The 13,884-nt window shown below is 37.6% G+C and overlaps 1 protein-coding gene across 1 annotated transcript; it reads right to left on the bottom strand.

Moving 5' to 3' along the window:
* Positions 1-949: 949 nt before the first annotated feature.
* LOC137749437 (auxin response factor 8-like) lies at positions 950-11,151 on the bottom strand. The gene is made up of 13 exons (XM_068489531.1): positions 10,599-11,151; positions 10,203-10,429; positions 10,016-10,072; positions 9,747-9,902; positions 9,555-9,639; positions 6,421-6,511; positions 6,172-6,336; positions 5,972-6,094; positions 5,430-5,505; positions 4,024-4,171; positions 2,150-3,150; positions 1,863-2,053; positions 950-1,390 (listed from the first exon to the last, which is right to left on the bottom strand). The coding sequence occupies exons 1-13, from the start codon at positions 10,639-10,641 to the stop codon at positions 1,213-1,215; spliced, it is 2,541 nt and encodes an 846-aa protein (XP_068345632.1). The 5' UTR covers positions 10,642-11,151; the 3' UTR covers positions 950-1,212.
* Positions 11,152-13,884: the final 2,733 nt, after the last annotated feature.

Raw genomic sequence — 13,884 nt, forward strand, 5'->3', positions numbered from 1 at the left:
ACTTCACCATCCTAGATAAAAGCAACATAAAAGGTGTCGCCTCAATCTAATCTCAATATCTGCTACAGGATTATTCATTCGGCAGCAACTTATAGGTAACCAAAACAAATAATGGACGAATTGACTAACATACTCCTTCATTTCCCGTGAGGTTTATCGTGTTCTCACAACACACACTCAAGTTTGAGAAACCACTAAACACTTCTCGAGTGTTGTGATACCTCTGTCTATTTTTCTATTCGCGGTTGTATTTGAAGGATTGACAAACATATTCGAGGTTTAGAAGACGTGGTAGAAACAATGTAGAAGGTAGCTCCTCGTCCATTGTCATATTTAAATACAAGTTTTTGACTTCATGTTTTTGAAGATGTATGTCAAAAGCATTCATCTTTGTAAAGACAATTTGCCATTTAATACCACGATCTAGTGTTGTTTCTTGCGAAGTCGACAACACAAGATACATAATCAATTGGTCAATGACTACTTTGTCCCGAATCCTCTATACTCGGATGAAGACCTCACACATTGACATCGAATGAGGCATACTCCTGAGATAAACCTTCAATTCGTAAGGTCGTCACAGTTTCTCGCCCCATCAAAAACTTACAAACGCCTACGCAAACCCAATGGATCAAATTGATGAATCCTTGAGGATATTCGAGTCTGCATTTGACTACGGACCTTGGTGAATTTTTTGGTACAATTTACAAGGCTCAGTACCTCCGAGCATTAACATACATGTAGCCAAGAGGCGAGGCTTCCCTGGGATGATAAGGATAGCAGAACTGCATCCTTTAGCACTGGATCTTGAAGAATTGTCCAATGCGATGGCAAGAGAGGTTCAAAAAGCCAACATGCATCACGAGTCTATCTTTCTTTAGCATCCTAGGAACTCCAAACGACATAAATTGGCAGCTAGAAACAGAAAAATAAAAGGATACGATGCTACAAATCTTTAACGTTTAACTATTTTCCAAAGTTCAAATATATTTAACCATAAAGATCTTTTTCATCAGAGCTTAATAGTCCCTGAAAGATAAGTCATACAATACCGAGGAAATGCACGCCGAAAGAGGGGGAAGAGGGGAAGGGAAATGCAGAGAGAAATAGATTGAGCATCATGTCACATGCTAATGCATTCAACCGGAAGTTTCTCCCATAGTAAGCGGACTAGAAGCAGAACGTGGAACGGTTTCATACAATCAACAAATTTCAATATTCAAGCGAGCCGAGAGATGGTAGCCCTGAAACAATGTCTTGCCCTTCACCGCCACTGCTGTTCAACCTTTGACCTGTATTTGGGCTAAAGGATTCAACTGCTTGGTGCCCCATTTTGTGCACATCCTCAGGAGAAAGTATCTTGATATACCAAACATTGTTCACAAAGGACCTGCATATGATTTCATATACTAGTGAGACCCGCAAAAATGTCGTATTACTTGTTGCTCCTTCATATAATGTAAAAGTTAAATATACTTAAGTAACTGACCAAAAGGAAACGTTCAAGAGAAGACTAAAGAAATTATTCCTTAGGTGTTAAACCACCATTTCTATATATTTCGATTAGAATGTTCTGGCAAAAATTGTTTTATATCCTAAAAACTTCCCCACACATGGCCTCCCGCCACTGGAGCTGAACACGTGGCGTTCAATATAAATTAGGACTAGGAGGTTGCAGTTGAGAGAATTCAACTTAAAACCTCACTCTGATACCATGATAACATTTGCTTGCTCCCAAAGATGTAAACCACATTCCATTTTTTTCTATATGATATCCAGTAGTATAACTAGTCAAGGATTAAACTAGAATACAGGTAATCTAATGGTAAGCAGAATGATATGCAACTGATCTGAGAACTTACTCCCATGGGTCGTCTCCAAGGAGAAGCACATCATCCTCCCTGTCAACGAATACAAGCTGCCAGCCTGATCTAAGACGATCCTCCAACTTCCCCTCAATCCCAAACATCTGTCCCAGCTCTTCTCGCAGCTCATGATAGCTGCTGAACCGGGATATGTCCAGTGAGCGGCCAACTGACCCTGACTTATAAACCTGCACTAGCAACAGAGTATCATCCGTCCAGCAATTTTAAAAAATGAAAGCAGTAACATTGAAAAAGCAAAACACCTAATTACTTTCAGCTCACACCTTGACAAATGTACAATTGTTGGGGGTCGGTGGATCCACTTGCCCTGCACTGTGCAACAACTCAGAAGAGTCTTGCATGCAACCATACAGAGAGCTCTGAAGTCCCGAGTCCCCTAAAGGCATTGAAATGTCAGCATCATTTGACGAAGTCGCAAAACTGGGCGCACTGGTTGGGAATAGAAGTCCAGAAGATTCAATATTAACACCAAACAGAGTAGGATTATGGGTATCTGAATTTAAATTCTCTTGCTCAACTGCATTGTCTTTCTCATTAAATGGTGGAAATGACATTGAGTGGGCAAAAGCATTGGCCTGTCCATGTGCATACTTCGGAGCCCAGGATTGCTGAGGTGACTGCTCAGTTGGCATTGAATGACCAGCTCTGGACATGCTCAAAAGATTTCCACTCCCATCAGGACAGAGTGTACCAAGCATGTTCTGTCTAGGAGTAGTAGATGCTGAGAACTTTGTGCTTGAATCACTTAAGTCTGTTTTTGGGAACGACGGAGATGACACAACCATTTGCTGACTCTGATGGAGTTGTTCATTTTGAACCTTGAGTGCATCCTGATAGGCGTTTTGCTGTTGCTGAGCCTGCTCATCTGTTTGATTGTTAAATTGTTGCTGGAGAAGGTGCTGAGGCATATTCTCCATTGAAACTTGTGGCTGTCCCTGCAGGATATTATGAGGGATTGACTGCTGAATTGCTTGCTGTGGTAACTGCAGCACCGGATTGTGGCTACCCGACTGCTGAACATACTGAAAAGGCTGCTGAAAGTGCATCATCTGTTGTCTTAGCTGATCTCCACTTCCTAGATTCTGCGAACCAGCAGCCAACATGGCCTGGTACTGCTGATTGTGATCATTTCCAATCACTGTCGAATCCAATCTCTGTTGCATCCATGGAAACATACCAACATTTTGAAAGTTCATGGACTGAAGACCTTGCTCTACAGCTCCCCCCCTTAGCCACATTAAGCTATTAGATTCATCTCTATTATCTGCAGTAACAATGAAGCAAAGAACAATTAAGCTATTTGGACTTTCTAACGCCCCTATGAAGCAAGTTTTTTTCAGTAAAGGAAACAATACATCTGCCTTTATAGTGAATTATACAGTACGCAATGAAATTACCACAGGTTTTACCAAAACAATACAAATGCCACTCTCTTGACTTAAAGCATGGTAAGTGGAATTTTAAATGGCTCATGCTATCTCATTGGAAAGCAAAACCTTTTGCATGTTAAGTTGAAATAAATAAAAGCAATATGTGCCATTGCCTTCTCACTCAACACATTTAATATGAAACTGTGAGATGATGATGATGCATAAAAACTCAACGATTCATATCTTAACATGAGATACTTCAGAGCATAACTAAAGGTGAGAAATCAATGACAAACAAAAAATAGTCTTATTACAATTTATAAGGCAAGAGCAACTTAGGAACTCTGGTGAATTTTATTGGGTCCAAAGGGCGACCCCAAGCCAACAAGGCTCCCACTTTGCGAGGGTCAGGGGAGGAACGTCTATCGTACGCAGCCTCTCCTGAATCACTTTGGCCTCAGATAGACACTAGAATGGCATGAAGTAGATCCGAGGAGAAAGCACCATAATATTACAAACATTAAACAGCTTATTTCATGCATAAAGAAAAGTATTTTACTGGACCATTTTAAAATTTCAAACCTACACTTCATAAAGAAATTTACTTGACCTCATCTATATCACTTAGAATTAGCCTATCAAACATGTGTGTATCAAATTTAATCCATTCAATGCCAAAAGCAAAAAAAAATGTCTGAAAATAGCATTGAATTTTTCTGAGGATAAAGACACCAAATAATAAAACCACATTTGAACATAGGCTTTACCATGCATAGATGAGGCCCCAGGATACCAAGGACGTTTCAGTCGAAGGGGAAACAGTGATGGGTACATGGGGAAAGTTGTCAAAGGCTCAATCTCCCATAATGATACCCTTGGCTGCCTCTCACCTGCAGTAGACTCATCCCAACCAACCTAAAGAAAGAAAAGAACAAAATGTTAAGAATAAAACTAAGGCAGAAACAAAATGGCCCAAACTCGTAAAGCCTGGTAAAAAAAACGGAACATGGTAACAACATACCATAAAGAATACCATGTATATTCTGCCCAATGGTTTGCGAGTTTTTTTAGGACAAGGTGTTTCCTTTCAGGTACCAATTGGTCTAAAAATATTATTATTCAAAGAACAAATTTATATGTGTAGTATAAATATGTGCCCTTTATTATAGTTAAGAGTCCTTTCACTAGGTATTAATGTATTAGCACCTGGGAGTCTATTTTCTTTAGCATTGGTAATTTTTCTCCATTAAGTTTTCGTTAAGTCAGCCACATTTTTCATTAGGTATTAATGTATTAGCACTTGCATTCATAGTGCCCAAGCCATGCAAAGACTAGAGAACACAAGTCAGAGAGGCACCAATAGCAATGGAAGCCAAGGTAGGACACAACCAATGGGATGAGGAGGGTATGTGGAAAAAGAATATGAAGAAGGATATAGGTGGTTTTCAAGGTGTGAAAATCTGAATTTCTTATTTGTCTACCTTTTCATTTCTTCTTTCATATTTCATTTTCCACATCAAATATTTTGTCTACTATTTACCACATTGACCATTTAGTGGTGAATGAGATGGAGACTGCCTAGGGGCCTATTTTGAGCTTTTAAGAAAGAAAGAAAAAAGTGAAAACTCTAATCATAATGGGTTTTAAATACCATAATTACAATCAGAGTGGACTGCCACAGATAAATATTGGGAGATTTTGATACGTCTCAAATGCATGAGGGAGGTCCTTGTACTTTCAAGCTGAGATGAGGTTAGCACAACTTACACTTGCAAAAGAAACCATGAAAAATACCGTCTTCTGATAGAAATTCGGTTTTGATGTGCTCACTTGTGTTTGGACCAAAGTTCAATAAACTGAATTTGTTTTAAGTACATCCTTGTGTGTGTGTGTGTGTGTGTGTTGGGGGATGGGGCGTTTAATAGAGTAAATACAAGAAACCAAGAAAAAAAAAAAATTGGTCCCATAGTCAGGTTGGTGTCATCGTATTACAGGCACACATAAAGGAAAGTAGATGGAGATTTGTTCTTCCTATCAGAGGTCTTAATCTTTCATTAAACAGCATTAGATATATAACGTCTGATGTCCTACCTACCACACCATACAAAATTATAAATGGAGTCTAGGGCGTATAATCACAAGGAAATGCAATTGTATAATTATGCATCATTACCTTGACAGATCGCCAATGAGAATTTGGCCACCGAACAGGATCCAGATCACTTATGCCAGTTATCGTACCCATGTACCTTGATAAGCCCAACATTGATCATGTTAATAGTGTACAATTAAGTATATCAAAGCAACACACATCGAGAAAAAATCAGTTGGGTGAACACTATTAAGGAACAAGCGTCTATATTTTCTGCTCTAAACTAGTTTATTCAGTATCAGTGGAATATACACAAATGCCAACTAACCCTCCATACACTGCAATCTCTAAATAATACCTATGCATCATGATTAATTTTACTAGCCTCGTTTAAACACATCTGAAAATTTTTTATGGATGTTGGCACAACATAAAGCACTAATCTTGTTGGTGTTTCACTTCTAGAGAACTTAGTGCCAAAATCCATATAGGTTGTTCATGCTCTAAGTTATAACCAAGCAATAAATTATTCTATGGTTGCAAGAAAAACTGTATAAATGACATAAGTGATCATTAGGTTAACAATATGAATATTGTAGTTTGACCATGAATAGCTACAATACCTTCTGACACTAGACTCTTCAGTCTCAAATAGCATCCGGAATCGCATCCCAACTGAAACACGTGTGTGAAATACTGCTTTAATGTATTTTGATAGGGGTATGACAAACTCAGATGGACTAGCCCTGGACATCATAAACATATAAGCAGATGGGTAATAAAAGCATTGCAAGGAAACAAATATCTGGAGAAGATTTGCCACCTTGGATTATAAAAAACTGTAAAACAGCTGTTAGTTGAAGCCGCATGAGCTGCAGCAGCAAGAAGTCCAATATGCATGCTATCACTTGACAAAACAGAAGATGGCATCACAGTTTGTGGTCGAGTGGCACGACGAATCCCCAAAAAAAGCTGATTCTTTTCATTCCTATTATAGGATGTACCCAGGATATCAACGCATGATTTATATGCATATAGAGAAATCACGGGAAAAGAGAGACGAAAAATATACCAAATAAAAAGAACAGAATCTCCAGCAACAAGTCTTTTGGCACTAACAAACACACTCCAGCCTGTAGTAAGAAGATGTCGTTTCGGCTGTCCTGCAAGACGAGCAAGGAATGGAACAGGTCAGTTTTCAAGAATTTCCTTAATAAGTACTAGGTGACTGCCTTGCACACAAAACAGCATTATCCAGTCAGCAGTGCAGAGCATTTTTATAAAGTAGTTTCAGCAATAAAGATTCCAGCTTGTTTAATGATTAGAAGAAAGAGAGGATGCGGAAAACTAAAGTATAGTTTATCCATAAAGGAATAACTTGAAGATATTACATTTAAAACTATCCCACTTAAAAATAACAACAAAAAAAACTAATAAAACTATAGAACTATATCTCTTGATCATATCTGCATTGCTGAAACTAAAGGAACAAGTGACACCATTGAAATATATTACATTAAAAACTGTTCCACTTAGAAATAAGTCAAATAACAGAACAGGAAAACAAAACTATATCCCTTGATCATATATGCAATATATTCCGCTCATGTATGTCATCCTCCTTTGCCCTCCCTAACTTTAAAAAGATTTTATTTAATTTGATCTTTTGATCATATTCCACTAACCCGTACCAACACCACCATCTCAGCACTCACTTAAGAGGCAAGTTTTGAGAAAAAAGAGTAACCTGATTTATAAACTGTAAAGCATAAATCTTCAAAAATCTTTAAAAAGTTTACTTTTTGACAATTGACAATGGAAGCAAAAAAGAAAAGTTATCCTGATCTTAGGCACACAAATTTATAAAGTACGGTCATTTTCATTATATTTTATTTACTATAATTAATACTTAATTAGTCATTTGTCATTGTTTACAATAATCTAGGATATTTTATTGCATGAGATTTCCATATAATGAGATCTAACTGTGGGTTAAGAAAAGTAAATGAACAACTATATAAGCTAAAATGAAGAGTGTAAATCACCAAAAAAGTTTCTGATAGCCTAGTATTTTCATTCTAGGTTAACAAGATGGTTAGAAGTCCATTGATTCCTCAATGGATCACATTCTTTGATTTGACAATAAAAAATGTGAGTTCATCCTACTTTGCCTCTCTTTCTCCTTAATCCCTTTCTTTCCCTAAACCTCTACTCCATTTTTCTCTCTTACTCTCCAGGTTCTTCTATTCTCTCTCCACTTCCTGTTACGCATTAATTTGGCGCCAAAGCATCTATCAAATCCCAAATTCAAATCATTCTTTTTTGCAACCATTCCAGGCATCACCTATTCAATGAAACGTAGCCATTAGCCATTCGGATCCACCATGAACGCACATACCACTGTAGAAACTGTGTAGATTGTACATGCCACAATCTAATCATAAGTGTAGTTTCGTTCCCAAAGAATAGGAGACGGCATAAGAATCAGAGCATGTATATCCTCTGTTTCCTGGATATGCCATCTGGAGATATTGCAGCACACTCCCCCACAGACCAGTAGAAGTCTGTTGTTTGGCCTCATGCACTGAGTCCATCACGGAACTGCTACAACAAGCAAGGGCACCACAGGTCTCAGAAAGAGCTAATCTAATTGAGCACTAGTAACACAGTAGTGCTTGACCAACAGCTCATCCAAGATGAAACAAAAGAAGAAGAGATTTGTGTTGTCTCAGTGCTGCAAATCTAACAGGGAACCTGGCCGTGTGGAAATATGAAAACTATAGTAAGAAAAGAAAACAAACTTAAAGCACTTGGAGTCGGCAACCAGTAGAGCTTAAAAGCTTAAGCCGTTAACAAATGGACCAGCATTGTGTATCAAGCTAACACCAGGAACAGCAGGTCAAACATATTCGAATACAATCCTTCTTTTTTATCAATCATCCATATAATTCAGCTTCATCCACATCATACAGCCAACATTAGCAACCCTTCCCTAAATGAGCTTCGGCATGGACTACATGTTCTCTTATCAACAATAATGTTCGTTACCAATTAGTAATACCATGATATTGCTACACACTTTAAAATAATGCAATGGCCGTCTCTTCATTACTTCAGTTGACTAAACTCTGTGAATGACCACACCAGGGTAGACTAAATCTGATCAAACAACATCCCATTGACAAAAATATTGTGCCAAGATGATTCGGGTCAACTTTTCATCATAGTGGTGACTGGCGAGTCTAGTGATCCTCAACATAACCATATGAGACTGAGGGTTGATTACATCAAAGTCTCCATGTTTGAGATATTGCGTCCCTCTGAAGCAGTTTTCCATGCATGCATTAATCAGAGCGTTTTATCAAAATCTGTTGTTCACATTAGGGACTTGGGACTTCAATATTCAGTGGGGTCAGTGGAAGGGTTATAGAAATGATTATATACCATGCCAGGGTTATACATTTTTGTGGTAAACAACATCTATCAGAATCCTTTAATGATGCCGTCAACATAAAGGATACATGACAAAAAAGTGGACTAGTCCACTGAGTGATCAGATATGTATAACACCTGCAGGCGTTATACATTAATGATTTGAACAGACAAAAGTCATAACCTAAAAGTGTAGATTAGCCCACTAAATCAGTATGTACCATGGAATTTTCTCTGGTTCGTGCAGAATACTGGAATTACAATCATTAAGGCAGCATGAGCATAATTTTAAAATTACAGCACCATCAAGAAGTTACTTGGGCATCAGCTGAACCAGAGTTTAAGTAAACAATCATTGATGTGAGTATATTTAGCTTGCCATATAGATGTTAAATTGTAAAGCAGATCAAATCCCCCAAAACACAAGAACCGGACAACCTAATCAATCCTGTAGCTGCATGAATGATTCTAACCTAAAATTTTCTTCCATTGCATGAACAGAAGAAGAAGAGACTACAAATCTCTGCCTTCCTTGCACGAATTATGTCTGATAACAATAGTTTGATGTTGCAAATCATTACAGGAATACAAGCAGTCAAAAACTTCCAAACTTTTCAAGTATAATTCTAACTGGCAACATATTATATTAATGAAGAAATTATTATTTTCCAGTTACGGAAGAAATTATTTATTTTGCAAAATAGATGGCAAAGTGTGATATAAAATCCCCTACAATGCAACGCAAGAAAGAAATGCGCCAAGTGTAAATCGTACCTCGAAAAATATGCCTAAACTTCCACTCAACATCATGGAGATCCCTAGCAATAAGTTCCTGAGCTGGTGGTTGTAGCGTAAAATCCTGTAGGACATTATAAAAATAAAAGGGTTTAAATAAAAAGCAACACTACCCAACTAGAGTCAAATAAAAGAACAGAACAGACAATAGCAGTTTGATGAGGGAAGTACAAGTGGAGGAAAAACTTTCTCGGCAGCACGACGAGGAACAGAGAAGCCACCATGTGTACTGGTATCACTCGCGGTCAATGTCTTGCAGAAGTAGTTTGTGGGTTGCTTGCTTGGAAGCCCCAACTCCATTGGAAGAAATGTTTCTTTTTGTTCTTGCTGTGTGAGAATTTGTGCAGTTTCAAACAACATTGCAAATTATTCCAGTAAGATAGAAAAACTCCAACAAATTAAACAGGAAAAAAAAAAAAAAAAAAAACATAAGCATTTACCTGCGTCAAAGGCTGCAATGTCATTTGGGCATATACTTCATCTGTCTCCACATCTGCCTGAAGTTCAATGGTTAATCAATTCCAGTTCGGGTTTCAATTTTTAACTTGTGTTCTTTATTCTATAAGTCATAAACAAGTGAAAGCAATGCAGCTGAATCAAAATTCAAAAACGGCAAAGGGAACCCACATGCATGGTGACATTGTGGAGCTGACAGATCAACTGGGGCGGCAAGCTCGGGTAGTTTGGTAGGTGGGCATCAACTTGCTTGTTGGTAGTGGCGGCAACCTGGTCGCTGTGGCCCTGCGGAAAGTAGACCACACGAGTCCCACGTGTCGGCAGGGATACCAGAGGCCCAGCGCACGCATGCCACAGCTCCGAATTCAAGCACTTCTTTTCCACTCCTCCTCCCCCTCCTATCATTTTTCAGTTCAATTTCAATTTTTTTTTGTATGGTTTCAAAGATCACTAACAACGACAGCAACAGTAATAATAATTAATGGCAGAAATTTAAGAAAACTACACCTAAAATCCAGAAATATAATAAACAAAACCAAAATATATATATAAAAATAGGGTTTTTACCTTCATGATCCTGCTGACCCAGCCCTGATGCTGAAAGCTTCATATCACTAAAGATATATAAATATTAACCTAAACCTTTCCCTAATTATATTTAAAAATTCACACATAGAAAACCCCTAATTTGCAGAACCACCCTCAACAACCCAAGAAAGAAGATGAACTCTACTGAATACTACTACTTCAAGTTATCCAATTTTTCCATCATTCTCCACAAAATTACCATCCTTTCCTACAATTTGAAGCCCCAAATGGAGGAAGCTGGAAGCCCCTCCCCTCCCTCCATGGAAGCATCACGCTCTCCTCTAGAGATCCCCATGGAAGCAGAAGCAGAAGCAGAAGCTCAAAGCTGATTGTTGCTACTCAAAAAGCTTTTTCCTCCTCCTTTTCCGGTCTATCACTGTCCATTCGATTCAAACCCCCAAAGCCAAAGGGAGAGAGAAAAGTAGAGAGAGAAAGAAAGAGGAAGATTTTGCTTTGAAAGTTGAAACTCACAGTGCCGAACAGAGAGGGGAGAGAGAGAGAGAGGAGAGAGAGGAGAAAGGGAAAGAGTGGGGGTCTTTACTCTTTCCCTTCTTATAAGGTCCCGACCGAGCTGGACCTCATACAAGGAGAGAGAGTCTAGGCGCGCTATGGGAAACCTCCGATCTGGGCCGTCCAGGGATCCGTACCTGTTAATCTCGACCGTTGAGTATGGGACTGATGTGACAGCATCCATGTGCCACCATACCTTAGTGGTCCTTGTCAGAGTACGTACTATGTTTTATTTTATTTAAAGTGTTTTACGTAATATTTTTCAAGAGAAATTCCCATGAACTTATAATTCAGTAGCGATGGCGTCATATGCAATTTGTATGTGAACTAATTCCTTTCATAAGCGCTTTTGAAAATTTTAATAAAAATGTTAAGTAATTGTATAAACGCAGAAGCGTTTTTAACTATTGTCTATTGTTAGAAGTGCTTTTAGAGGTCTAAACGCTTTTACTAGCACATTCAAACCTACCGTACAATAGAACCTATTATTAAGAAGAAAACTTATTGTAAAATATGGGTCCTTGGATTAATATGATATAACTTACAATATATACAGGGTTTGACAAAAATTATATGTGAAAGGAATCCTAAAATACTATAATAAGAAATTACATTTGTATTATCATGGAGAAGATATTAACTAAATCTATTATAATAACCACCCACCTTGGAAATTGAACGAGCCTAATTCGACGAGTTTGAAGCAAAGAACACCATGACGAGATTGATGGAGAGCTTTGGTAATCAAGTCAACATAAGAAATATAATAAACCCGTTGACTGACCAAGTGCTACTTTCACACGAACAAAATGATAATCAAGTTCAATAATGGAACTGCGAGCATAATGAACAAGATTAGAATCAAGATAAAGGGTACCAAGGTTATCACATGATGACCAGACCCTATCCGGACAAGACCATGTCTAATAACCTTAAATACAAAGTCTAATAAAAAAATATTGTGAACATTATGGATGGATGAGGGAAATAAACTTAAAATTTGGATAAAAATCAAAATTTATAAATTGATATGCACAAATTCACTTGTTTGGATTCATAAACATAGGAATTTAGAATTTCCGTGTGGAAAAAAAAACTTAGAATTTGGGACCTCCAATTCCCAAGTTTAAATTCCTTGTAAATAGGTGTCATTTCTCAATTACTATGATTGAGAATTTAAAAATAACAAATTATGTATTCAATTTCATTGTTCTTTTAAGTTAACCAAATAATAAAATTTACAAAATGTAAAAAATAAAATCCTATCATTTCAATTTCCATCATTTTAAAACTTCTTAGTAATCTTAAATTTCTTCATCCAAACTTAGTGTAAGATTCTTAACTTAACTCTACTTAGGCTTGCACAAAACCGTATCTTATCTCTAATAATTAATAAAACACTTATTGTCAACCAAAACCTTATGAAATTACCAGTTTAACTCTCTAATTAAAACAGAACATAAATAAGAAATATGTGGTAGAATTGTAATTTCAGATAACCAAATTTTGCTGTTTTTTTTTCTTCAAAACCTTACCTACATGTAATCCTAAAATATCTCTAATTTATAAAAAAAAATTAAAAAAAAACTTCTCACTCCCACATTTTCTATCACAGTGCTCTTCCTCTCTCCTATTTCAAAAACAAAAATAAAAAAATTTCTCACACTTTGTGTGTGCCCATATACTAGTAAAATATTATCATAACACTAACCTCTTTAAATTTATTTATGTATTTGTTTATTTTTTCCAATAACCTCTTGAATTGAAAAATAATGAAATGGTGCATCCAAAAAAATAAAAAATAAAAAATAAAATTGATGAAATGGACCATTCTATAAATGTTAAATTTTTAGCCCAGGCCTAATCCCAGCACCAGCCCAACCCTCCACCCCAACCCAGTCCCCATTTATCCCAATCAGGCATTTCTCTCTCACCATATCCACTGTTTGTTTGCCCTGTATTCTTCTGCAGAAGAACAACAATGGCATTTAAACCAGCAACACTTGAATCCTACAATCTCTTGCTTTCCGAAACCACCCTTTGAATTTCAGGGAGAAGCCACAACCAGTGAAGGGTTTTGAATTCAACATCAAGTAAAGAAGAATAGGAGCAATAAGTTGGGTGGCACTGCTGAGCACTTTTCACAGAAGCTACTTCTAGGTTTGAGTTGCAACTGATAGCGCCTGATCAGACGGTTGCAGAAGCGGAGGAAGAAATCAGAGGGCGCGCACAAGCTTTGTTGGAAGTGAAGGATCTGATGGAGTTGGAGTCATGGAGAGAATTACAGACAGCTCTAAGGAAGGGCTCGTCGTTGTTGAAGAGATTTTTACACCATAAATCAATGGGAGACGAGACCTTAAAGCTCCATAGCCGAACCAAGGTCAAATGTGTAGGAAGCCACCATGGGATCACAGAGGGAAGCTCATCAGTTCACCAAGCTAAGAAGTATATTCTTGGGTCTTTCTATACAGCCATGAATTTGATGATCTTGAATTTCCTGCATTTGTTAATGATTTTCATGTTGACGTACCCTTGGTCTATGACCTGTACCCTTGGTCAAGTTATCCAAATTGTCCATCATTCTCCACAAAATTACCATCCTTCTGTACAATTTGAAGCCACAAATGGAGGCAACTGGAAACCCCTCCCCTCCATCCATGGAAGCATCACGTTCTCCTCTAAAAGATCGCCAAGGTAGCAGAAGAAGCAGAAGCTCAAAGCTGATTGTTGCTACTCAAAGCATTTTTCTGCTTTT

The sequence above is a fragment of the Pyrus communis genome, chromosome 11 (assembly GCF_963583255.1).
Source record: "Pyrus communis chromosome 11, drPyrComm1.1, whole genome shotgun sequence".
Taxonomy (NCBI): domain Eukaryota; kingdom Viridiplantae; phylum Streptophyta; class Magnoliopsida; order Rosales; family Rosaceae; genus Pyrus; species Pyrus communis.